General features: G+C 38.1%; 5 protein-coding genes across 5 annotated transcripts in view; 3 read left to right on the forward strand and 2 right to left on the reverse strand.

Moving 5' to 3' along the window:
• Positions 1-8,080, reverse strand: part of LOC107222554 (endonuclease III-like protein 1) — a 38,012-nt gene extending 29,932 nt beyond the window's left edge. The window contains exons 1-3 of the mRNA XM_015661971.2: positions 7,509-8,080; positions 6,661-7,414; positions 5,995-6,370 (exon numbers count right to left, since the gene is read on the reverse strand). Coding sequence (XP_015517457.2) covers positions 5,995-6,370; positions 6,661-7,257 — 973 coding nt within the window. The 5' untranslated portion in view covers positions 7,258-7,414; positions 7,509-8,080. The remainder of the gene's footprint in view (positions 1-5,994; positions 6,371-6,660; positions 7,415-7,508) is intronic.
• On the forward strand, positions 260-1,267 carry LOC107222553 (DNA-directed RNA polymerases I, II, and III subunit RPABC1). Its single transcript, XM_015661970.2, has 2 exons — positions 260-719; positions 813-1,267. Exons 1-2 carry the CDS (start codon positions 418-420, stop codon positions 1,141-1,143), a joined length of 633 nt encoding a protein of 210 aa, XP_015517456.1. The 5' UTR covers positions 260-417; the 3' UTR covers positions 1,144-1,267.
• LOC107222550 (integrator complex subunit 13) lies at positions 1,416-5,584 on the forward strand. The gene is made up of 9 exons (XM_015661966.2): positions 1,416-2,159; positions 2,265-2,339; positions 2,718-3,004; positions 3,087-3,180; positions 3,679-3,886; positions 3,966-4,345; positions 4,428-4,589; positions 4,674-5,005; positions 5,132-5,584. The coding sequence occupies exons 1-9, from the start codon at positions 1,944-1,946 to the stop codon at positions 5,415-5,417; spliced, it is 2,040 nt and encodes a 679-aa protein (XP_015517452.2). The 5' UTR covers positions 1,416-1,943; the 3' UTR covers positions 5,418-5,584.
• Positions 8,081-8,217: 137 nt separating the features above from the next.
• The window catches only part of LOC107222558 (growth factor receptor-bound protein 2), a 37,714-nt gene continuing 18,208 nt past the window's right edge, over positions 8,218-27,723 (forward strand). The window contains exons 1-2 of the mRNA XM_046745488.1: positions 8,218-8,580; positions 8,732-8,873. The gene's annotated coding sequence lies outside the window, so the exon portion shown is untranslated. The remainder of the gene's footprint in view (positions 8,581-8,731; positions 8,874-27,723) is intronic.
• LOC107222563 (cell wall integrity and stress response component 4) lies at positions 19,360-26,196 on the reverse strand. Its single transcript, XM_015661981.2, has 4 exons — positions 25,030-26,196; positions 21,987-22,083; positions 21,391-21,706; positions 19,360-21,059 (listed from the first exon to the last, which is right to left on the reverse strand). The coding sequence occupies exons 1-4, from the start codon at positions 25,176-25,178 to the stop codon at positions 20,473-20,475; spliced, it is 1,149 nt and encodes a 382-aa protein (XP_015517467.1). The 5' UTR covers positions 25,179-26,196; the 3' UTR covers positions 19,360-20,472.

Raw genomic sequence — 27,723 nt, forward strand, 5'->3', positions numbered from 1 at the left:
AAATTCAAAAAATGGAACGTTCTTACAATCCACACCGCTAATTGACTACTGAATTTCAGAGTGAATTATTATAACCCTGCGATGTATAAGTCGTGTAATAATACGGTGCTTTGTTCGATTGATTTTAATTCCTTATTTTCGCTTATTTTTCATTACTTAAAACGTTCATCGATGCAAAATACGGCAATTCAAAATTGATCGATAGTTGTGGTTATCGATATAGACCGTTGGCACATTTCTGCGAGAAGTGAACATCGATATATCGCATTTCTCGAATCACGAACCACGCGTTCAGTGCACCAAGGACTGTTTGACGTTTGATTAACCACAAAAACGCGACTAATACTGCAGAAGATTGATAAAAATAGGCAGAAAATCATCGTTCAAAGTACCAATCTAAGCAGAAATTAATTTTCAATGGACGACGAGGCTGAGACGTACAAATTGTGGAGGATAAGAAAGACCGTGATGCAATTATGCCACGACAGAGGTTATCTCGTAACGCAGGACGAGCTCGATCAGACCCTGGAACAATTCAAAGAACAGTTCGGGGACAAACCAAGTGAGAAAAGACCTGCAAGAAGTGATCTTATCGTACTTGTCGCCCACAACGACGATCCGACCGATCAGCTGTTCGTGTTCTTTCCAGACGAACCCAAGATCGGCATAAAAACAATCAAGACATACTGCCAGCGCATGCAAGAAGAAAAAATTCACAGGTAATGGGAATACGGATTGATGGAACAAAAAGCATATGTATCTTATGGCCTGCTTTGTATCATTTAATTGCATGTCATCTTCATGTCTTTCAGAGCAACTATCGTCGTTCAGCAGGGAATGACACCTTCAGCTAAACAGTCGCTAGTCGACATGGCACCAAAGTACATACTAGAACAATTTCTGGAGTCTGAATTACTGATAAACATAACTGAGCACGAACTGGTTCCCGAGCATGTTGTTATGACACCTGAAGAAAAGCAAGAATTGCTCTCAAGATACAAGCTCAAGGAGAATATGCTCATGCGCATACAAGCCGGCGACCCAGTTGCCCGTTACTTTGGCCTAAAGCGTGGACAGGTCGTCAAAATTATCAGACCATCTGAAACTGCCGGGCGATATATATCCTACAGGCTTGTCTGTTGACGGAAGAAAATCCACAATTTTATTCTATACTTCCCCTACACGATATTTTAAGTTTTATCATGTTCAAGTTAATGTTAAGAAAACAAATATTCTTATCCGAATAAAAATTTCTATGAAACGAAAATGCTTAATTTGTTTTTGTGAATTATTCTACTTTAGTTGAGAAAATTAGGATTTCATGTATTATATTTCCATGAAACATTAGGGTTTCTTTTCACTGCAGCTACATGCAAATTGGAGCGACATCATTGGCTCAAAATCAGCAACCACTCCCATCGTGCCATATCGTAAAAATTGAGCCAATAGCAGGACTCAATATCCATGTCGCTTAGTTAAAATACGGACTTTAGGTACTGAACAGCTTCATCTCAACTTAACCTCAAATACGGTTACCTAAATATTAAACTCGATAGATTTAAGAGTCGAAAAATATTGACATTTAACAAAGAGTAAATGAAACAAACATTTTACATTCGTACTGTACCCAGAATTGTGAAGAAACAATACGCAGTAGGTCAAAAACTGATTTTCAAACCGAAGTTGTCATTCAATAAACAATTCTAACCTCGAAACGCAGTTTGTTTATCTCAGAAATAAGAAAGTAATCGATCAAAGACGATGCTATTACGAGACGCATCAATTTTTCATTACAATTTTCAATCATAACTGATGATTGCGCAATGATGCTTCTAAATTTGAAAATGTGACACAATCCAGAAACAGAAATAAATTTATTTCTGCCGTTGCGATAAGAGCACCCTTAATGGAATAAGTCTTTGATAAATCAAAGAGACCTAAAAATGTATCCAAACAATCACAAAACTGTTTTTGTGCTTGATCATACTCCATACTTCGGTATATCGACCGACAGTCCATTAGAATTTGACTGCTTGAAGAGCCGGGGACAGAATCTGATCCCTTTAGCACCCATCTGCAAGTCGCTATGGACAACAAGTGTAGAATCCTCCATGGAATACTGCAGGATAGTCTGGGACTTGTTCCCTAGTGGCAAATTGGTAATGGGGTATTTTATTACCCAGAATTAAAATTTGAAACAAATACTGTGAATTTTTATGATGATCCAATGTAATCATTTTCTGTTTCCTGTTTCTAAAAATCAGGTCAGATTTGTCGTCAGCGACGAGGCTGCGCATATTCTGAACACCTGGAGCCCATCGCAACAAAATTTGTCCCATGTAAGTTGCTTGGAAACTGTGAGAAAGACTATCTTGAAAATCAGCAAGAGAGAACATACCAGAATGAAAAACAACTACTCTTTTTAGATTATCTAAATATTTTCGTTTTTGTCTAAATAGTCTGCCCTGACTGTCCACAAAATTTTGCTATTCTAAAGTGATTCATGTTTATCGATAAAAAATATTGATTCATATTTAAATTTCTTAATTATAATATGAATACTAGATATTGATGATTGAGAATTTTGTGGCTTGAAACGTCAGAAAACAATTTTTTTTACTTAATAAAATTCAAATTTTACAAATAGTTTCACCTATCTCTAAAATTCCATAGTTTGGGTTCCTTCAAATTAGTCAAACCTATTTTTTCCCCGAAAGGTTGTAAACGGGATGGCCATAGTCGGGGTTCCGCCACCGGCCCGACAATCGGGTATAGATTTTTCTGTGATACATGGATTGCGTGTGGCAATTGAGGTCCTGACAGAGTGCTCAGATATTCAGCACGAGAAAAGAACGTCTCTGACGGAAAACGCGAGCAAAGTTTTGAACAGTGGTAGAGTGATATGCATAACAAGTGCAAGAGATGACGCGAACATGAAGAGCTTGGAGAATATATTTCTAAGCCAGCTCATTCAACAGAACCAAAATGCCGCAGCATCTGATCAGTAAGTTTCTTTAAGATTTTTTCTATACTGATTTTGAAATCTTGAAAATCGTTTAACGACATTTTATTTTCGACGTTTGCAGTCTCATACCAATTCATCACTGCCATCTGGTCATCCTCAACATTTTTCCTGTATCAACTTCGGACTGTCAAGTAACGAATCAACTGCCACGAGAGGTAAACTTTCTATAACGAATAAGGCTTTTCAGAAAAATTATTCAAACTAAAGTGAATCTTTCACGTGTGAAGTTATGTTTGAATGCGAAGAAGGTGCTAATAATTGTACAATAGAATCATAATTAATTTATCTGGATGAACAAAAAAGCTAGCTTTTTTGCATTGGGCATGATCAAATGATAGCTTATCTAATCCTCAATAACTCAGTTTAGTTTGTTAAATGTGACGAACAGAAGAGACCGGGGTGAACTGTCATATTCGAAAAATATCCAAGTGGCAAATGATACCTAAAGAGAAACAGGTAGATCTAAATTGAAAACGACAGTTGCAAATTGTCAGCAACGGTTGTGTAAGTGATGGAACGTGTTTTTGAAATAACGAATAATTTTTTTGTTAGCGAGGTGACTTTTTTTTTGTAACATAAAATACGTTAGGTACTTCGCTTTACGAACGTGCCTAATCAGCCCATGTGAATTAACATTCTATTCCACTGCGCAGGTATCGCCTCTGCTAACAATGGAAGTGCACTCGATAAAGGCTCCAAAGTTGCACTCGAAACTGTCTCACCTGATACTTTCACACTACGATCTAGCGAGCACCACTGTGACTGGAATCCCTATGAAGGAGGAGCAGAATGCGAGCAGCTCCGCAAATTACGATGTTGAAATATTTCACGCTTCGGCTGCGCACGCGGCAATAATGAAAGGTAGAATAGCAAAAAATTGCTAAAACCGGCCAAAACAAAATCACGCTAGAAATTTGCATTATCTTGACCGTATTCCCAGGTAATCCCCAAGAATCGGTGTTAATAAAAACGTTCATGAAACTCGACGAAGTCTCGGAGTACGAAACGGTTACTTTGAAGTGGTGCACACCTCGTGGCTGTAGCGCTTCGGAGATGCAGAACTGTACAGCGATGCACAGAATAACGCCGGTCGACATAAACAGCCGGCCGTCGTCGTGCCTGATCAATTTCCTGCTGAACGGTCGATCCGTGATGCTCGAAATGGCGAGGAAAAGCGGTGGCAAGACGATATCCCACCTCCTCGCTGCGCATGGCGGTGAAATATTCATCCACACTTTGTCAACCGCCAGAAGTGTCCTTGAGGATCCCCCTTCCATCAGCGAAGGGTGTGGGGGCCGTGTTACTGACTACAGAATAACGGTGAGTGACTTGTATTTTTGCTGCTTTGTAAATTCGTACGTGATTCGAGACTTTTTATACAATTGTTACGATCCTCTTGAAGGATTTCGGCACTCTCATGCGAAACAATATGCTCGTTCCCCTGAAACGGAATTCAACCGACGAACTCCAAAGTCCAGCAGCTAAAATGCGGTCCAGACTAGAACGGCATACCAGATATTGGCCAATCACGATATCCAGCACGCTCATGTTCAACTTGAAACAGGTAAACACTGGCCGAGCAATATATCTGTAGTTGTTACAACCTTCTACCACAAATTCATCTAATCATAAATTTGGCTCCCTACAGCTCGTAGATCCCCTCTCAGAGCTCATGATGAAAGAAGAATTAACCACAGACGAGGTGCTTCAGTGCAAGCAGGTAATCTTCAGCCTCCTTCAGCTGGAAGCTAAACACGAGGCACTACCTTTGCCCAGTATAGGTGGAGGCCGGGGAGGAAAGGGAGGCGTAAGGCGCGAGGAACATTATAGACTTTTGTGGGTCGAGCTGGAAACTTTTCTTAAGAGTCACTCAAATCAGTCTGCATCGCACACAGAGGTTCTAAACTGTCTACTTGAAGTTCGCAATAAGGACGACAAGGACAAGGTCGAGCTCGACCAGGCGCTGCGAGAGCTTGACGGGTGAGAATTAATTCCTTCTGTTGAGAATTTGAAATAATTGGTTCGACTGTTTCATTCACAGTTCTCCATTTGCTATTTTTGATTTTTTTTTTTTTCTCATTCATCTTTACTTATTTTTATTTACAGACTTGGCAAGGAAGATGTAATGGCTCGAGCAAGTGTTATCCGCGCGACAACAGACTCTCCCATGTCGCCGCCACCGTGCACCGGCTCTTCTTTGGGAAAACAGATGCACAAGGGGACGTTTTACGCACCCAAAACTCTACTCGACATTTGGCTACAACGGAGCGCCTCTAAGGAAAAAAAGCCCGACTTTCATGGGAGATTAAACAGCGACGGTTTTAAGGCTAAGTTATACCCAAACCTCAAGGAACCCGGGCGAGAACCACGCGAGGCGATACTCGAGGCATAGACTCGTTATCCACCTAATAGTGTGGATAAAATTGCGGATTGGAGTAATCATCTGATAGTCTTTAAACAATGTCTCGCAAATTTAAAATCTTCTGTATATATGTATAGATCGATAATATAACGATATTCGCATTTTTCATCGTAATAAAAGGCTTAGATTTTTTCTCATATAAATAAATACCCACGTTATATAATAATTCTCTGCTTTCATAAAATAATTTAATTCTACTAAGCTGCGGTAACATATAAATGAAACAAAAATAATACTAGCTAGGTAGAATGTCTAACGGAAAACGCATTAAGGACATCTCGGACCACATCTGTTACTCAGATTGACTACCTTTCTTCTTCTCGGAAATTCCTCATCAATTGAGTTTATTATCGTCTCAAATTATACCAATGAGAAATAGAATACCCAATTCTCAGGTGGGCAACCGTATTTTGCAATTAAAAAAAAAAATGACGAGCTTCCACATATAAAAATTAAAAACTCAACGGTATCAAATAGACCAAATTAAGACAAGTAATTACTTGTAACAAGATTTAAAAGCAAAATTAAGTCTGGTGGTTCTTCTTACCGTAAGGACAAATATTGACGTTCAAACAATCTGAGCACTTTGGCCGCACGGGTAGACAAATCTCTTGACCAAATCCGACCAAAATGTAATTCACTTCGACCCACTTCTCTTTAGGTAACCACGATTGCAGCTGCACCCTAGTCTGTTCCGGTGTTTTTGTCGGCTTTCTCACCCAGCCGAGACGATTTGATATTCGGTGAACGTGCGTATCCACTCCAATCCCAGAAGCTTCACCCCACGCAACCTGCATGCAGAGGTGAGCCATCTTCGGACCAACTCCAGGCAGCTTGCACAAGCCTTCTACTGTCTTTGGTATGTCTCCACCATATTGTTGTAACAGTATATCTGTAGTCTTTTTTATATACTCAGCTTTTCGCTGAAACCATGTAAGAAGAAAAGGGTTGAAAGTCATCTTGAGAAGAAAATTATGTCGCATAGGACTTGAGAAAATCTAGGAAACTTTTTTTCATTTCGTCTGTTCCCTCAAACTACTCTTCAATCTCGTTAATCTTGAAAATCTTTTTACTCTCTAAAATAATTTGTATAACTGAATGAAAATGATAAGAAAAAGTGAAAAAGAGCCAGTGACCAGAATTCAAGTCATTAAATCTATTTGGCATGGATTGAAAAAATGAAATCAACAACCAGAAAAGTTTTAATACTCACCCTCCAAAAACCGACGGGATAAATCAGCTGCCCGAGTGTTTCCTTTGAGGTGATTTTGATATTTCCAGGCGTGCAGCCGTGAGATTTCAGTTTCTTCATCGCGGCATGGGTTACTTCGTCTTTGGTCTGGCTACTGAGCATCAGAGCGACAAGAACCTGGAATCTAGCATCAGATGGGTTTGCGTTCGGATCTGAACACATGTGGCAGCCCATCGAATCGACGGGAGCTGTGTGATTCTTTCTCATCTCAAGGATGTTATCCAAGATGACTCGCCAGTCAGCGGGCTCCCATTTTTCATCCATTTCAGACTTCACAATCTCTGTTTGCAGCAATGCTGCTTCTCCGGCTTTTCTCTCATCATCAGGCTCTGATTCATATTCCACTTTAATCGGATTTTTGTGTTTTTTGACCAACACTTCGCGGGTGCCTGCTTGTAATTTTTTCTCTGTTAATTTGTTTAAAAAATATTGTGAAGTCGTGTTTTCCGAGGATGTCGCTGTCGAGCCGCTCACAGGTTCTACGATCTGTGGTTTTTTCATCGACCTTGTGTATCTCGGCGAGGCAGTCAAGTTGTTCAATTTCAATTTCTTGTTCATTTCTGATTCTCAGTGCATTCAGTTCGTTTATAGTTTTTGGCAGCCGTTACTTGAGTTCCGATCTATTTGGTGCGATGAATTTCGAAGCATTGTCAACAGCAAGCAAAGGCCGGTCGAGTCGGGGGCACGGTAATTGCTTTGTGCTGGAAATCGAGATCTGGAAATTGACAAATTGACGAAACAGAATGAATTTAGTCAATGCTGTTACGCATAGACCGTACAATTTATTCTCAAAGGTTCTTCTAACTTACCTTGTCTTCGTGTTTCTTGCGCAGTGTGGTAATAATCGTGAATTGTTTACATACAAGGCATCGAAAACGAGGAAACACGCGTTTCACGGTTTGAAATATGGATTCGCGATGAAAGAGAACAGCTCATCTCTTTATCATTGGCTGAGGCTGACAATTAATTCGTGGCTAGGTTCAAGGTAATGGTTTTGAGAAAGTTTACCGCGTCTCTCGGTGGCTTTGTTTTATCGAACGAAAAATTTGACCACGTCTGATAAATAGATCTGCAGCCACAGCGTTTTCAGCTTACCACACAAGCATCACCGCTATAGCGTCAACTTCAGGGTACTCACGGGTTAAAACCGTTGCTAAAATTTAGACTGACAGTCGTGTTGAATTCTTCGATCGGATGTCAACCAGAGCACCCAAGCTTTTTGACGCGTAAATGTGGGTAATTAATAAAAGAAAACAGAGTTTTTTATCTAATTTACAATAGGAAAACGACTATCGGTAGATAATTTATGTTCACTTCTTTTGTCGATAGTGAATAACACCACGGATACACGGCCCCACTTTTGTCAATACGTTACCGACATACTGCCGTTGTCGAGAATTAGTTCGAAAAACCACGTCAGAGAGCGCGGTGTTCGAGTTTCGTTTGCCGCGCAAGTCTCGTTGCTGCAGCGCTACCTTCAGAGTACTAACAGAAATCTGGCACGCCGAAGAGTTCGAATGTGTTTACGATTATCTCGCGTCCTGAGTGCCGAATTTGTTCTTAATGTAATGGTTCTTCGTAATTAACTCGATCCCTGCGGTTGACGATGTAAGTTATCGTCAAATAAACATTTCCAAGTCACCCAGAGGTTCGTTTTCACGCGGTATGTACGTGACGAATTTTTTTTCAACGCTCATCAACAAACGACGATCGCGATTTGACCGTTACTGCCTTACACCGCCGACTTACTGAATTCATTTAGATTTGCGGTATATTCGGACAAAAATCATGTGTCGACGAACGTTCGCGATTATTTCGAGTGTAATAAGTGTAATAAGTGTAATAAGTGATGCAGAATCGCCATAATTACGACATACACACGTGAGTACAAAAGCCCTTGTCCAATTCTTCTTTGCATAATATGTGTATATGCGATGTGAAGTCGTTTCTGGTAAAACTTGCGTGCATACGATGGAAGCAACAAATGCAAACCCTTCGACACTGTGTAATCGTTATTTTTAATTTGCGACAGGTATGTGCGTGCTCAAGTGTGAGAAACTAGTGGCTCTAGATTGCAACGTCGTAGTTCGTAGCTGACGAAGCCTGTGACGTCTAGGAGTCGACCAGGAGGGCTGATTCGGCAGATCCTACAATCTGGAAACATCGAGCGATCGGTAAGCTTCGTGTACGATCTTTGAAAGTATCGAGACGCCGAGTTTTTTGCCTATGATTTCGTGTATAAATGGATTGCGAAAACTTTATTAGTGGCGATTTCGCCCTCTGTCGTCCTTCAATTTTTAAGAAAACCGACAACTCGGTCTTATTAAGCTGGCTCTAGGTCTTAATAGACTCTTGATACCACGAAATTTTGGATACGTTTCTTCCTAAGGATGTTTATATAATCGATTATTTCGCAACCCGATTAACCGACCAACTCTATTATTTTCCCCCACAATCGGTTTTTCTTATTACTCTCATGAAGTTCACCCCCAGGGACTTCATCACACACAGATATGATATTATTCTTGAGTTCACTGGGCAAAACATTTTGGAATGTTGTATGAAAAAGCAATATTATTTTACGCGATTAACGGTTCGATTGTTATTTAATATAATAGTCGAAAAATAAATGAATATTTTTGCCTAAAATTTAAAAATATTTTTAATTATACTATAGACTATCAAAAAACTTTTCCACTGTTAAGATTACATACCGAAATTGTCGAAACTTGTTTTCAGATACATTCTTTTAAAAAATTATGGAAAAATCGAACATTCCATTAATTTTCGCGGATTGAATCGAGTAATGTTCGATTATTTTTTTCAACTTGATTAATCGATGCATTGATTGTTTTTGGCCGAGTGGCCATCCTTATATTCCTCCTCGAAAGCGACAAATCTCACTTTCCCCTTTGCTATAGGCAATCCGGCATACGAGCTTTTCCGTAAGGAATTTATTTTGGCTTCATTAGTTTGATGTTGGACAAATAATCGGACGCAATATCAAATTCGAAAATTGTATTGGTAGAAGTGATGACTTTGTGATCATGACCTTTGCTGAAAAAAAACTTTCACTAAAATAATGTTAAATCACCCTCTAGTAACATGCGGGCAATCCATTTTTTAAAATACAATTGGTATACGGTTTAGAAGTTTCCAAGAAAGATTGCCACGTTATTTCCAGCAGGTGAAAGTAAACAGAAATGAGGAATTTTCTTCTGGGTTTGTGGATATAAAGTATAATAAATATACGCATATATACGTTACAGGTTATTTATATCGGAACCATGATATAGAAACTTGGCGGAACGCCGGGCTAATTTTGAATTAATTCAGAGATTAGAATTGAGAAAAACGTTAATATTGGTTGGAAGTTTGTAAAGTTCTCAGCTTATTTTATTGAGTTACCTTGAAATATGTTACACATTTTACACCCCTTTACACATGGAATATGATGGATCTCAATTCTCGCGATTTCTTTTTTAGTAGGTATTGTGTTCGCTAAAGTGTTTCCGTTAAAAATGACGTCGAAAATTTCTCCCAGATTTGAAAGTAATTTAGCAATACCAATATTCACTCGAAAGTGAATCACACAGACCGAGGCGCGAGAGGTTTTTTACTTTCCGCAGAATACGGATTAAATTCGTTCAGATTGAATCAACGCGTCTAAAAATCATCGAAACTTTCGTCATCACATGTCATCTGTAACAAATAAATTCAGGCGAAGGTAATGAAGGTAAATCCCTTCATCTATTACGAAGTCGAATCAATTTCGACGAATAGTGAACAGGCATTCGCGCATGAGTAATCGGCGTGAGATGCGGTTCCAAAGATTCGAAGAATTCGATTATTCACAAATGTGAAAGTTTGTTTCTCAATTTGACGTTAAAATAGATCTAAGGAATGTTCAATTTTCGGTCATTCCATCGATATCAAACAGCATTCAATATAAACTTAATATTTTTACAAAATATTATCATTTTTCTGAAACAAGAATCTCCAATAATTCCAGATGGGAATTCCTTTATCATGTAAAAATTAGGTCAAACTGACTTACACTTGTATTCTTAACTCCTCAACTATCAAAATTCCATCTTACGTTGAATCTAGAATCTATTGAACCGAGAATAACGACAATCACGGGTGGTTTGAACGCAGGCTAACCCGAAAGTTCTGGGACTTCAGATTTTTTCGTGCAAAAGTGTTCCGTGAGTTCTAAATATTGAGATTTTTTTTTTCTCAATTGGATAACGAGCTATTCTAACATGCGCGACAAATTTTGAAAAATAAATGACCTTTCTGATGAACATTCTTTTCCCGCCGGAGGGTCAATAAGTTTTTGGATGGAAAATTAATCCAGGGGAGTGAAAAACATATGAAAACTGGCATCGATGAGTGGAACATGGAAAGAAAAGATAGCCCGTTTCTTAAAAACACTTCTAAACAAGGGCCCTTTTTTTATCTTCTTCAATTTTCTACTCATCGGAATCTACCGAGATTTTTCCGACGTTTTTCACCACCCGAGATTAATTTTTCGTCCAAAAACTTATCAACCCTCCGCCGGGGAGACAATTTTCTTCGAATAACCATTCGATTTTCGATATTGTCGCGCAAATTAGATATATAGTTCGATTATACGATTTGAGGAATCAAAAGCGAGGAAAGAATTTTCTCATCACTTAGATCGCGGATCAGGGTGCACTTTTGCACAAAAAAAAAAAAAAAAAAGAAGAAAACCAGAAGTTCCAAAACTTTCGGTTTTGCCCGCGTTCAAAGTATATACCCGTGCACGACGTTGTACTGGATGTACCCAACAACTACCTAATACCGTTTGTACCATAAACCGCAAAGTTGTTACATACCTATTACATATCTACATGTAAACCGGGTGAGTCAGAGCGAGACGAAAGAACAACATTGCGGGGGCGTCGGATCGTCGGGTGACGAAAAGAGGGGCCGGGGGGGGGGGGGGGGAAGGGGGCGGTAAAAGGGAATGGGAATGAGAGGGAGAGCGAGAGTAAGAGCAAAAGGAGAAGAACCGTCGAGGGTCGTGGGGGGCGGACGGTGGAGGGGCGGGGGACGGGGGAGGGAGAGGATTTCCCACGTACGTACAGTTGCGTCTCGTGACACGTGTTGCACTTTACGCACAGAGGAACAGAGAGAGAGAGAGAGAGAAAGAGAGAGAGAGAGAGAAAGAGAGAGAGAGAGACGCTCGTATCACGCACGCGTGCAGTCTGGACGCTGGAAGTCGGATGTGTGCGCTTCGCGTAACACGCGGTTACGTTGCATACACGTACCGGTTCACATCGGTTCGTCCGTGTTTCACGTGACGTGACCTTTCGATGCTCGTCGGCGGGCCTCCCGCCTCCACCCCTTCCCCCGCCGACGAACGTTTCTCTCTTTGCAAACACGTCCGCCACTCTGTCTCTCTCTCTCTTTCTCTCTCTCTCTCTCTCTCCGAAGGCCGACTCGCCCTTCCTCCACCTTCGTCGGGAAACTCCACCAGTTCCGTTTCTCTCCTCTTCTCTTCTGTCCTCTTCTCTTCTCTTCTCTTCTCTTCTCTTCTCTCCTCTCCTCTCCTCTCCTCTCCTCTTCTCTTCGGGCGACCGAGTTATGTCTGTGACGTAACAGCAGACGCCACTAAGCCAAGTACATAAGCATGCCGCGCACTGTTTACTCCTGCGAAGGTCGAGCCAGATATTACTAGGTCAGTGATCCCTGGATGCTGCCGTTGCTCCTTCCCTGCCCCCCCTCCCCCCCCAACCCCCTGCGACCCCCACCTATCGCATCATCGTCGTGTATTTATACATATACCCTGCATCTATGCCTAGGTATGTGTCTGCTGAGTGTGTATTTTTATTGGGTGTGTTGTGTACGTGCGAAGATGGACGAAAGCCTGTTTTACATGTATAGGCAAATTTTAAACGCTGGTTATATTAGTACATGTATCATGTATAATATAATTGTACGGTTGTACCGGTGATGAATTGATTAGGAGAATTGTAAAAGGCGGCAGTAAGTGAAATTTTCAAACAATGATAAACTACGAAGGGAACGGCAAACTGTTTTTATCTATTTTCTTCAATTTTCTTGCTGCTGGCAATTGCAACAGTTTTTTTTTCTGATGATCCTCTTGAATCGCAATACGGACAAAATTGCTCATGATGTATTGATGAAAATTCAGAAGAATTATTACAAATGTACCACTTCAAAGTATACACTGAATGAGCTTTTCTTAGTTATGTTCAAATTCGCAAGACGCATGTTATAGCCATTATTGGAGCTGTAATAAGCTGTTAGATTTTATTTTATTGTGTTTCATTGAATCAAAACCGAAAACATCGAACTTTTTCGGAATATCGTTTTTTATCGTTTTCGACATCCGTTCCCCTTTGTTTCAAGCACGTAAATTTCTGGACGAATTTTTTTTTTTGTTGTTCTTCTTTGAGTAACTATTTGGGTTTGAAAAACTTTGACGATGCGATCTCGAATTCGGAGGTAACAATCGATTAGAAATATTCCCTGCGGTCAGGATCGTCGGAATTTTATATTTTTCATCGCAAATGTATCAACTTCGTCCATAAGAAATATCGTAAGATTATTGTTTTTAAAAAAATCGAAAACGTTAAGAGTTTGACGTTGGTCCAGTTTGGTACATGAAAATCCCACATTATACACGTATGCGTAAGATATCATCATACAACACTCAATCCACATAATATATGATGGAGTTTTATTTACGTTACGTTTGTATTTCCGTGGTTTTCCAATTAGTAAGCATTATTATACGTCTCTACTATTATTATACAATAATCGTCAACGCTATATAATATATATATATATATTTTTATCGAATTATTTTATTTATTTTCATTCAAGATGATGACAACAACAACAACAACAACAATAATAATAATAATAATAATAATAACAACAGCAATAATAGTATTAAGAATACCAATAAATATAATTTTCAAACAGGTGCGTTTAGTGGCTGAAAAGAAAGAATGAAGAAAACAAAAAAAAGTATACAAGAAGTTATCGTGAAATTCAAGTTGCATAAAATTCAACATAATATTTATGTAAATTTATACATCTATACAATGTGTATGTATATATATATAATCTACGGCGTACATATTTTCAATAATTCACCTATTGGTTCGCTTATTTCAATCGGTTAAAGGCAACGGAGATACGAGTGTGTATATATATATAATAATATATATAATATATATATATATATATATATATATACACAACAAGTATGTATATCTGTATGCATAGGTACTAATATGTATTGTGTATATGTGTAGTAGTAATAATTTGTCTCGTGAAACATAGATTTTTGTATTATTTTATTTATTTATTATTATTATTATTATTATTATTATTATTATTACACAGTGCATAAATTTACATATGCGCATGTACGTATCTAGGGTGTGATATAATTATTAAGGACGCGTTGTTAATTATCGTACGCATGATGATAGTAATAACAATAATAATAATCATCTTGATCATACTCGATTATAAAGCAAAAAATATCGACGATAACTTGTACATATTCGCGAGTGAAAAATCGAGGGTATCGTAAGTGAAACGATAGTACGATGAGAAATAGAGGAATTCAATCTCTTTCAAAACCCAGTATATATTATATTTTGTACAGGTTTGTGTCAGTTATTAGCGCTACAAGTATATATTTTATATATATATACCTTATTTAGTTTTATTTTATTCAATTTTTGTTGTTAATTTCCCCCCCGCATTTTTTATGGCATAATTATTCATGTATTGTATCATACGTGTACAATATTAGTATAATATTCGTTATACAGGTATATTACCTATTAATATATGGTGTATATGTATTTATTACAATACATATATAATAGTTAATTATTAAAGTGTAACGAATTCTTTGCAAAGATGAACGAACTAGTTTGCTTGTTAAAATTCATAATGTTGTTGTTGTTGTTATTATTATTATTATCATCATTAATTTTTCGCGAATTAATTGTACAAATTGTATACAATATTTTATACGTATGTATAGTTATGTATCATCATATACATTTTCTGTATACTATAGCTGCAGGAATTCCGACGTCTCACGTACGTATCGTGTAATTGAAAATAACGCGTTCGTTATGACCGTTGAGGACGAAAGTGAAAATAAAAAAAAACGAAAAATAAAAAATGCAGGAATAAAACAGAACGGCAAAAAGAAATTAAATTGGTGAAAAAAACTCATCGGACGACATCTGATGGTGGAAAATATTTAATCATTCATATTGTACTTATAGTTATAGACGTGTACTTGGAATCGTGTGGAAAAAAAGAAAGTAAAAGTCTAATTTAATCATCTTACCGAAAATCGATGCAATCTGAGAAATTATCACTTATCGTAATATTGATGTTTAATTCACTGTTTGTAAATGACCGTGCGTTCAATTAAATTAATGATGAACAACTTGACGATGAATAATATCGAGCATTTACCTGAATTGTAAGAAATCGAAAATGTTACAGCTAGCTATTTTACATTTGTTTATTTATTTATTTTATTTCCAAGATAGATAATGCACCTTTGTTCAATTGTTTTTTTTTTTTTTTTGAAATTCAGTGTTTTTATTCTCATGATTATTATTATTACATTCATTAGTATTATCAGGACTATTGTACATCGTTTCTCTCATTTATATTCAATTTTCAATACAATTATTCTTTCTTCAATTGGATTTTGACAATAAATTACTATAATTATTATAGTTTTTATTAGGGATATTATTATCAATCATCGTACAAACTTTTCGAGGGATGTTATTATAAGTGATATAAGGAGCGAAACGCGAGATTCAAGCAACGCAACGATATCTCACAGTGCATGATAATAATTAATATTCATATAATGCATAATAATTGTTAAATAGAATAAGTTTTAGCCCTCGAAATTTGCATAATTATCTTCCTGCTTTTTCTGCCTCAAGTTTCTTTTTCGTTTATCGTTTTTCTTTTTTGTATTAATTATACATTCGTCGGTTCAATCGCGTCAAGTTTAAATTATATAGAAGACATGAAAAAAAAAAAGAACTAATAGGGAAATTCGTATTCCTGGAATGTTAGTTACAATACATATGTCTGATAAATTATCATTGGAATAATTAATTACCTTATGCGGATTAAAAGAATATAAACAACAAAAAAAAGGGGGGGGGGGGGGGAATATTTTATATCGGTTGCGATTTTTCTTTACAGTATTTATAAAGGGGAAAAAAATTCTTACAGTACCGAGTATTTGTAAGGAAGGAATAGAAATGAAAAAAAAAAAAAAAACTTTTGTACGTTAGGAAGTGAAAAATTACTAAACAAAATTTTGTGACCATTGCATAGAAAAAACTACAGCTCATTCTTGCATCTCAATTAGTTTTCAAACTATATCGAGGCGGATTCTGCGCCAAGATAGTAAGATTTTTTCTTTAACCAAACACGAGGTTGTTTAATTGAATATGACGCCGTTCAAACTGATTTATGCAATCGCATAAATTTCGTAAAATTTATATAGGAACAAGGAGGTAAGACGCCAGATAAATAATTATAGATGCAATATTATTGTGGAGAGAACTTTAAAAAAAAAAAATAATAATAATAATAATAGTAAAACGTGAAAATTTCTGTTTTGTGTATTATCATTATTGTTGTTGTTGTTGTTATTATCGTCATCATCAGCATTGTCATTGGGTTTTATAAATTTCTATACGCGTAACAACGTGTTGCATGATAGGGATATTACATAATACTATCGTAGACGCAGTGAAAAAGGAGAGAAATGTATAATAAAAAGAGAGAAAAAAAAATATATATATATATATATACATATATATATTGCAAAACAAACCAAGAAAAGAAATAAATTATGATAATTTCAACAGAATATTGTGATCGGTCGTTATACAGCCGTATAACAGATTATTTCATATTTATATATGTATTATATATTTATATATATATATATATATATTATGTTTGTCGTAAAATTTAAATTACAAGTTGTTCTGCTTTTTCACTATTTCTTCTTCTTTTTTCCGTCAATTCGTTCAGATTTGCGACGTCAATGAAATCAGCCATGCGGCTAATACCACTTGATCCTTAATCATTCTTAATTCATTCATTTATTTATTCTCATTACCAACCATTAAACTATTATTATAATTGTGCAAAAATACTAGTTAAATCCCTGTACATATACAATTAACCTCGTACATCTATATATATATATACATATATATTCATATATATATGTACATATATATCAGACGTGGATGAATGTATATTGAATTCATTCGCAAGATTCCTGCCGTGATCAATGCGACGTATACGATTTTCCTGTCTCGAGCCAATTATTTATAAAAAGATTCACTACCGATATTTCTATTATTCTTTCATTTTAAACAAGCAGGCATATTAGTAGTCAGTTTTTCAACAGAAAATAAAAAAAAAAAAAAGAATTTAAAAGCAACGTGAAAAAAAAAACATTTCATTTACTTACAAAAATTCTATATTGTATATTATGTGTTTGTTGTGTCTATTTGGTTTTTACTCCTCCGCGCGTATTCGATTTGTTGTTTTTTTTTCTTTTATTTTCAAACCTATTTGTTTTTTCTCTTCCTCTTTCCAATGTTTCCGTTTTGTATAATTTTTTTTCTTCCTTCGCGACATTTTTCGTTTTTTTAATTCTTTTGTTTATAGGTACGTATATAAATTATGGTAATGATTCAGTATTACTATTATTATTATTATCATCGTCATCATCATCATCATCATCATCATCATCATCATTATTATTATTACTATTATCATTACATTATATTTATAAAGGTTATAATAAGTGTGTGTGTATATATATATATATATATGCTTTATATACATACACATATATATATATGCTTTATATACATACATATATATATATATACATATCGCTTGTATACTATTGGCGTACCGCATCAGACTATTCGCTGTGGTTTTGGATTTTGAATATTTCATTTCCAATTACATTATTGTTTTTATGTACCCAGGGTATCTATGTATGTATTAATATGTACGTATCAGTATTAATTATAATTTCATTATTCATTTAGACGGGAACTATGAAACCATATCTTCTTCATTTTCAATATTTCAGTCTCTTTCCCCCCCAACAATACATTTTTGCCTTGATGCTAAGACATCTGAAATTGAGTTGAAAGAGAATTGTTTCCTTTTTTATTTTTCATTCTCTTTTTTCAACCGATGCTTGTGAAATAAACAAGTATACCGTGAAATAATGTAAAAGGGACACCGACATGAGTCAATATATTTTCACATGTACCATTTTTTTGTTAATTTAAATTAAAATCACAGAAAAAGATGCGATAATTTTTCTAAATGTATCCATTTATTTTCTTTCGCAAATGAACTGTTTTTTTCATTTTTTATTATTTTTATTTTTTTTTTTCCACTACTCAACACCAATTGTAATTCGGTTGAGATATTGTTTACATTTTCTTTTTCGTTTGTCTTAATTTTTCCATTCTTCTCGTCTAATAAGTAATAATATACACACATTTGAAAATTATATAATATTCATTATTGTTATTATTATTATTATTATTATTGTTGTTGTTATTATTACCATTATTATTACAGCCTTGGAATAAAAATAAAAAAGCGAAAATCGTGTGAAAATTCATGAAATTCAAAAGTGAAGATAACGAGAGAAAAGCAATGCTGAAGAGAAAGAAAGCAAACAATTTCGTTTGAGTAATATTTTTAAACGTGGAATATTGCAGTAAAGAGAAAAACAATGAACAAAAACGCCACGAAACCCAATTTTTGCTCCAAAATATCTGCAGCCTTCTCCGCCGTTCGGTTATTGAATAAAATTTACACCTCGGGTCGTCCATATTTATATATTATAGAATATAACTGGTTTTCATTTCAGACAGATTTTTATTTATTAATTCACTTTCTCCCTTCTTTTTTTCCCCCCTTAAAAACTAAAATTTACGAACGCGTGTATTTTTGAGTGTGTGTGTGTGTGTGTGTGCGTGTGTCAAATGCGTGCGGTTGATTAATCATTATTCTTCGTCCGTTATTTCCAATTTCATACATACATATATATGAAAAAAAAAAAAATATATATATATATATATATAAACCGATATATATATTTATTATACATATATATATATATATATATATTTTTTTTTTTTTTCAAATATTCATACACATACGTGACCACACATAAGAGATATATATGAAAGAAAGAAAAGGAGAATGAACGAACGAATCAGCGATTGAACGAATGAAAGATCAAAAAAATAAAACCCGTCGCAGTGGATTTATCATTATATTAATTAATTGATTGTATAAGTATGTATAATTGACCACTGGACGATGTCAAAGGAAGGGAAAAAAAGGAATTCGAAAAGAAATAATAACAATAATAATAATAACAAGTCATTTCATCAGTTATCTAGAAATTAAACCACGCTACGCTCGCCTCATTTATATTATAATATTATATACTTATTTATGTAAGTAGAATTAGACCTAATTTTTAACTAATTAAGTTACAAAGTTAAAAATCTTTGTTTCTGTTTTCGTCTTCTCTTTTTTTTTTCACATGGATTTACTACTACCTCCTTTCTTTTCCGTTCTCTTCTCTTCTCTTCTCACTTCTGCCAAAATTCTCGCGGTTAATTCGCGGTAAGCTATTTTTATTTTTTCTTCCTTCAGTTTGCGTATAATTGCTATTACTGTGCAAGTAAATTGAGAAAGTAAAAATATAATTCATCGTTCCCTTCAATCATACTTCAATATACCACAGAACTGAACCGAACCGAACTGAACTATGAGCATCAACGTAACAAGTTGTGCAAAAAAAAATATTAAGAACAATATGAATCATAATGATAATAATACAACTGTAAAGAGAAGTTTGTCGAATTGAATTCGTATTCGCGAGTGTGCTCGATGTGTTTTTTTTTATTTTTTCTTCTTGTTCTACTGTAATTACATTTCCGGGCGTAAAATATTCACCAAGAGAATATATCTCACGGAGAAGAGAAACGAGATATGGGAGTAAAAATCGAAAGAAAATAGTAATAATAGTGGTTTTTTTTTTTTTGAGAAAAAAAAACAAAACAATTTTTTAATTTTTTTTTTTAATCTGTGGTAAGGGGGGGGGGAGAAAGGAAGAAAAGAAATCCTGTGGTACATTTTTTTTTTTTTTATCCTGTTTACATTCAACTTAATAACTTGGAATAGGTTGCAGTATGTTTAAAATGAGTCTTGTCATTTTCCTCTTTTTTTTTTTTTTTTTTAAATAGTTTTTTTTTGTACTTATATATATATATATTTTTTTTTGTCGTTTTCCATATTTTTCTCCATCTCGAATTAAGAAAAGAATTATTAATAATAATAATGACAATAATAATAATAATATTAATAATAATAATAATGATACCCCCTAAAATGGGGGGGGAAGGGTACGGAGTTGCAACGGTGGCTGTTGGTGGTGCGACGGTTGACCGTGACTTTGAATCAAGGGGTAGAGCGAAGAAAGATGGGCAAGGGGCAGTGGGGAGATGGGGGGTGGAGCGTCAGAGCTTAGTATCGCCTTGCCACTATCAGTGCATAGTTACTTCCCGATACAATGTTGCGACTAATGGTAGTTGTAGTTATCATCGTGGATTGTGATGGTGATTGGCTATTAGTAGGGGGTCACTTCTTGCTTTTTTTAGACGGCGGCTCTTGGGTATTATCCTGAGAGTCCTCTGTGTCCTCGCTGTCCGTCGGCCGATTGTTGCTGTCGTCGTTTGTTGCGACAGAGTCGTTTGTGTCTTCGCTTGGCGTTACCGTTGTCGTTGTCGTTGTTGTTGTTGTTGTTTTTGTCGTCGTGGTCGTCGCGTCCGACTCTGTCTCCATTTCAGTCTCCTTTGTAACCGTCGTTGTTGTCGTTGTTGCCGTCATTGTCGCCGCCTCCGCTGCTGCTATAGTCGCTGTCAGGGTGGCTGGCTTGTCCAGCGAATCCTCGGTGAACGACGTTGTACTATTTTCATCAATCGCTGCTGGATCTATCGGATCCTTGTTACCATTCGATACCGCAACCACTCCTCCAGCCACTACTTCCTCCTCTTGGTTACTGTCGTCAGATGGTTCTGTTGTCTCTCCGTTTGTCGGATGCGAGTTACCATTCTCGGTTGTACCTGGTATTCCGTCCAACAATTCTGGCTGCAATTCTGAGGCTACGTAGTGCGTCCACAGCGCGAGTTCAACTCTGTGCGGGCTCCACGATTTACCATTTGATACTAAAATTTCAAACAAGGAGAAAGAATGTAAGGTTTTGCGGATCGATAATTTCTCTACTCTCGTGCATTAATCAGAATGTGATTTCCAAAGTTCAGTGATTTTTTAACTTGATAACAGAAACAGTCACAGTTCACCTTACGAATGAAAAAATTAAAGAAAAGGGAAAAAAAACTACTCGTGACAAAAATTTCAGAAAATCACGAATCGAACATCACGATACCAATTCCTCCGCAACTTTTATCAGCTTGCGGTTAACCGAGTTTGAAATCAATCGAATCACCGATTCGTAATTTGGAACATGGTGAAGAATTAATTAGAATGTGTACGTACTTTGTTTGTTGAGCCTTTCAACTGTGGTCTGAATGTGCTGGACAAAGTTCAGGTACTCCTTGGTAGTGTAGTCGATGCCTTCGATTTCTGGAATAGCCATGAGGCATTCGTCGGCCATGAATGGAGCATTTTCCGGTGAAGCAGCAGCGAGTAGGGCGGAGGCCATGGTAGTGCCGACCCCTTTTAAATTTGATAGGGCAGTGATAGCCTGTTCCAGGTTTGGCAGTTTCTTAAAGGCTTTTTTTGTCTCAGCCATAACAGCTCTGGGTGTATTCACCTTGACCAGGTACGAAAGTTGGGGATAAAATTTGCCACGCTGTGACGAAAAACAACAGAGTTTTGTTAATTCTCATTCATTAAAGGTTGAGTAAACTAGTAAAACGATAACCGAGAAAATACAGTATTTCCATTTTCCACATCCCTTCCAGATCATTGGCCCAATGTTTATTTAATCCCAATTCTGGATCATACGAATTTAACAGCAACTGTTAATTACTCGGCGACAAATTATAAACACGGTCGTTCTGTTTTCATTGCCCCTTTGGTTTATCGAGACAACAACTTTTGGTATAACAATGATGATTATAAACTCTTACCGTTTGTTTCCATTTCATTGTCTGTACCAGCTCTTCGTGAATAAGATGAGCGTCCTTTCCTCTCGATTTGATTTTCTTAGGCAGTTCATTTTGGTACCTATGAAAAGTATGTTCAACTCTCAAGTTATGCACAGTCTGTGTGTTTGTGGATTAATAAACAGCCTTCATTCCTACATTTTCATTGCATTTTCTAACACGAAATACAATTTTTCCTTTCATTCTTTCTTGATGGACTTATCTTAGCTTCAACTAAGAACGTTTTTTCATCATTTTTCTTTCAAGTTAATATGAAAACAATCTCGTCAAAAATTTCTCAAATCGTAGGCAATTGTAATTCAATATAAACAATCGTTTAAGCTATATGCAGTTGAGGCCTGAGTGTAAAATTTATTTAATCTAAAGTAGTTGAAAAATTTCACAGGCAAACAGTGACACGCAGAACGAGACGCGCGTTTTCTAGAATTTACAATTCACAATTCATTGTCGGCTTAATTAATGCTGTGAAGAAACGATCCAACAGCATCTGACCGCACATGCGCATAATATGTTAGGAATGGTTTTATGATCTGCGGGTTATCAACTTCTCTTCTCCACAGTTTCTTTTTACTCTATTCGAGTTGGAAGATGGACTTGTTTCTAGGTATGGATCGATATATAGGAATTTTACATCTCTAAGCTAAATAATTATTCTCATCGTTGTGATTGATCCTTCATTTGTCTGTGACTTTACACACAAAGTATTCTACAAAGTGAATGCATGTGTTGGAAACAGGAAATAATTGTTCTTCACATTATTTGAAATTACAAGAATAATTCTAGTGTTGAAGACTTACAATTAGTCGCATACTCAGATCGGATTATTGACTCTAAAATATGTTCGAGAAATACTCTGTACTGATTTTTTCCCCTCTTTCGTTAGTTTCTTTTAGTTCCAATCCCAAGTCATAAATATCTTACTTAAAAAAATTAAAAATAATATGTATTGTCGAGTCATTGTGTAAAAAATTCAAAAAAATAACCATCTCCTTTTCCAAGTCTCTCTCTTTCTCCCTTTCTCTCCATTATTTAAATTTTTTGATTATTCATAGATACGAGTGATGAAAAAAAAAACCTCCAACTTTGAGATGCTATAGACAACATATAATGTTTCACAATGAAAACAAAAGAAATATAACGAATTTGAATAACGATGCTGTATAAAAAAAAACAAATAGAATAGTTGCAAGTTTAACGACTACAGAAGTCAGTATTTCCTGATAATAATCATCATAATATGCCGTATTGCAGGATTTTGCCGAATTGACATCGAATGTACTGTACATCAGGCACCACGTTGTCAGTCTAGCGATCCGCCGCGGGTTAATTTCACAAGAAAGTTCTCAGTCATTAATTGGAAACATTTTCCCCGCTTTTCGAACTCCGTTACAATACGAAGACATAATGGAAAATAGAGGGAAAGCTTCGAAGGTTTTCGATTCGAACCGTTCGAATGAATGAATGAATGAACGAATGAACGAATGATGAATGAATGAATGAATGATCGCGAAGAATAATAATTACAAGGATAAATTTTACTATTTATTTTCTTTTCCCGCCTCCCCTCTTATCGCGCATATTATTATAAATTTAGCGTGGTAGCGCGAACGAGTCCGTTATGTCTCTCTCTCTCTCTCGGACTTTTTCTATCCTTATTTTTCCCCCCATTTCGCACCCTATCGCCGTCTCTCTTTGTACGTCTCCATTTTGAGAGGCTCGGCCAGCGGCACACAGCGCTCGACTCACTCTCTTGCCGCTGCCGCTGCCGCTGCCGCAAGAGAGAAGGGAAAAACACGCGCGCACACACAGAGGCGGCATCAAAGCGCTGTGCACACAGCCTTGAAAATAAAGCGAACACAGCTTCTAGAGAGCCTCCTCGTGATATTGTTTACCGGTAGGTATGTATATACGTACGTGCATATCTAGATAGCTCAACGTGGCGAAGATGCCAAGCAGCACACTCAGTCTATCTATGTATGCACATGTGTAGACACGTACGTATAATATTTTTCTAACACCGATGATGGTTTTCTCCTTAATTTCGTGTTCGTGTTATTATCAGGGATCCTTGTGTGCATAGTACTACATGCGTTGATATTTTTATTTTTTTTATTCTTTATTTTCTCAACAAAATTAAAAAAATGCAAAATAAGTTCGATGGGATAGGAGTGAATTGAAATGAGGAGAAAATAAAGTTAAGCGACGAAGAATTAAGGGAAGGGGAGTGAATTGACGAGAACGAGGGAGGGAAAAAAACGGCACGGAGAAAAATTTTTCAAACTACGGTCGCGGTTGATGTGGGGAGAAGGCAGACATGATGCGGATAGCTCGGAGGCCAGGCAGGCCAGCCGCTTGCTTTGCCGACTTGCAGGAATGATCGTGACATCACTGGCCGACAAGCTGAAACGTTCTACACGACACACAGGCGCTGATGCGAGGAACGAGAGAAAGAGCGACAGAGAGATTTGGAAATGTACGACGAAGAGTCGGATGTAGAAGGGCGTGAAAAGGGGTTGAGAAGCGAGAAAAGATAAGGAAAAAGTGAGAAAAATTGGTGCAAATGTACCGAAGCACTTGTCATCGGCGGGTGTCCCACGTGACGCGAAGGTTTGTCGGTATTTTAATGAGCGGGACATTCGAGTGGGGGGGGGAGGGAGAGAGAAAAAGATATACGTATGGTTGTATCGAATCGGCGCGCTCACACAGCGACGCGCTCTCTGCTCTCCGCGTGTGCATGATACACAATCGTCGATCATGCCGGAGAGCAATGGGATGAAATAGGGAACACGGAGTGAGCGAGACGGAGAGAGAAGGAGGAAGATAGAGGGAGAGAGAGAGAGAGTAAGAGGAGGCGATTAAGAAGAGGAGCAGAGAGCAGCGGCAGCAGTGCGCTACGTGCGATCATCAAGCGCGCTTCGAGTTCATTGTCCGGATTGGGTTGCCCCCTTGACAAAAAACTAATCCTCCACGATGTGTGAAAAGACGTAGAGAAGTAGTATCGACTCACCAGTTATCCAGCTTGATAAGTTCCTCGGGTTTCTTGGTCTTCAAGTCCGCCTTTAGCCTCAGCGCCTGAGGATATAGCTTGATAACGTGTTCAAATTGGCTCGCCGTACCTTCGGCGAAGAAAGTCGCCGTGTCTTTCACGGAAGCCATTGTGATGAAAACTGTCGGTCGGTATACGTCTCTTTGCCGACTGAGGGCAGCACTACTCGACGTTAATACTAGAGCTTCGCGAGTCGAGTCGAGTCGAGTCGAGCCGAGCCGCTTCCCTTTTCAATAATTCCCTTCTTCTCCAACTTCGACTGCTCTGCTCGCCTGACTGCCGCCGCTCACCCAGCTAGCCTAGCTGCTCGCTGCTGCTTCTCTGCCTGCTGCCGCTGCTGCCTTTCCCCCCTTAGCGACTAGCGACCGGGCGACCGACACGACTCGCCTCTCACGGTCGACCAACACGAGCGCTCACCGATGCCCACCGCACAAGCACACCACTCTCCGCTGCCGTCGGTCTTTTTCTCCTTCTCTCTTTCTCTCTACCTCTATCAATTTATCTATCTATCTCTCTCGCGCTCTCTACACCGCAACGAACGAGAGAGACTATAAGTGAAATTTCTCACGTCACGATTTTATAAACCCAGAGCTTTTTAAGAAACTTTTTGCAAAATGCTACAGCCGGTTTCGAATATGCGAAACATGAACTATCCGCTCCGTGTTCGCACACCAACGTCTGTCTCTACTACCTGCTCACGGTTCACTCGTGAATAGATATTGCTTAGCTTACTCTCTCGGCGCGTAGAGAGCGGACGGACGACGGGCTTTTCAACTGTTCGGTGGCAGGACTCACTCACTCTTTCTCTGAAGCGACTGGCGCGCTGAAACTCGATTCGGAAATTACACAAACGCCGCGGCGGAGCGGAGATCGATGCTAGGCGAGGGAACAGCCAGCGCAGCGAAGCCGACACTCTACACAGAACACGCTCTCTGTCTCTCTCCCTCGCTCACCCCTCCTCTCGTCACCCCCCAACCATCCTCGTTTGTAGTTGTGTATATGGCTTCGAACACGCCGCCCTCTGTGCACAGCCCAACGAAGTGTTTCGTCGGTGAGCCAGGGAGAGTCGAGTAGAGGGGAGCGTGTGCCTTTGTGTGAACGCCATCATCCCTTCCACGCCCCTCTTTCAACCTCTCTCCCTCCCCACCGCCCCTCCAGTCTCCACTCACCACCACCACTACCGCCATCACCATCGCTACCATAACTACCACTACCACCACCACCACCACACCACCACCACCACCACCACCACCATCTTCATCACCACTACCACTACCTCTCTCTCCCCGCCCCCCCCATTCGACGCCATCGACGTCGTTGTGTATGTGCGCGTTTATACCGCGTCCTCTCTACCTACGTCAGCGTCGCCCGTCCCGTCCCGATGTCGCGACTGTCCCGGCCATAAGCCGCCTGCCAGCGACTGCACCGTTTCTTCGCTCTTATGTAGGTAGCACAACGACTAACGGACCGTGTACGTGCATCTATGTCGCTTTGCACACCGCGCATACACGTAGGCACAGGCATAGAGCCTTGCCGAGAATTATATCGCTCGCTCATTCGAAATTATAAAACTACATCGTCACTCGCTGTTGTACCTGCGCGCATTTAACACAAAAAGCAACGTGTTCATTTCGTTTCGTTCGTTGGCATAATCATTGATTTATTTTTTTATACGTATATACGCATACATAGGGTATATATATTTACGGACTGGAGGGAATATCGCACGGCGACTCAGTACCGGTAGAGAATTTTTGAAAATTGAATATAAATGTACTGATATCTTATAAACAAGAAGAAATTTTTTGACTAGTCTATTTTTCCAACACGTCGGAACGTCAACGTTCGTGTTCATCCTTCGGCCTGGTATTCGCTTCTTATTTTTTACACATAGTAATATCGCGCAGCTGGGTTGTCGTCGGTATTCCTACCGATTTCCTACCTACCCTCTGTCACGTGTACCGTTAACCATTAACCATTATCCTTGCAGTTTGCATGCCTCTGTACACAGGTATCTTTCCGCCTAGGTACGGTTTACGATTAGGTGTACAGCTGTGCAGGTATGACGCTGTGTCCTAGAAGGTATATTCTATGGCACCGTATCGTACGGTAAAACCGAGGAGGAAAGTTTCTCCGTTTGTGCGTCCGTTTCTGGCATAGGGCTATGCGTATTACGAACGAAACTCTCTATAGGCGTTTATAACTATGACCGTGAACGTGAGAGTGCCGAGATATTTATTATATACGCTCGCATCATAAGCAATAAGGGCGAGCAATTATTTCGATGATCTCGCTACGTCTATCTGTGACGTTCAAGTATGCAGGCGAAGCTTCTCGTCCGATATTATGTGCCCTGGTGAAAATGATTTCCACGAATTTCTACCAATTTTTCCAAAAATTGGGAGACTGTACAATAGCTATTTATGTGGCATGCCCGTAAACCGCCTGTTTTTTTTTGGCAAGGATAAAGATTCCAGGACGAGCTGAAGGCGAGCCGGAAGCGAGTACTGAAATTATCCGAGCCGAAAAACGGTTTACGGGCATGCCACATACAATATTTTTTACGGTATGGGCATTGAAAAGCAAAACGAAGAGATTACGTCGCCCCATCTGTTCGACGAAGCTACTTTATTCGGCAGTTTGGGATGCGCACTT

Source organism: Neodiprion lecontei, chromosome 7 (genome assembly GCF_021901455.1).
Source record: "Neodiprion lecontei isolate iyNeoLeco1 chromosome 7, iyNeoLeco1.1, whole genome shotgun sequence".
NCBI classification, from domain to species: Eukaryota; Metazoa; Arthropoda; class Insecta; order Hymenoptera; family Diprionidae; genus Neodiprion; species Neodiprion lecontei.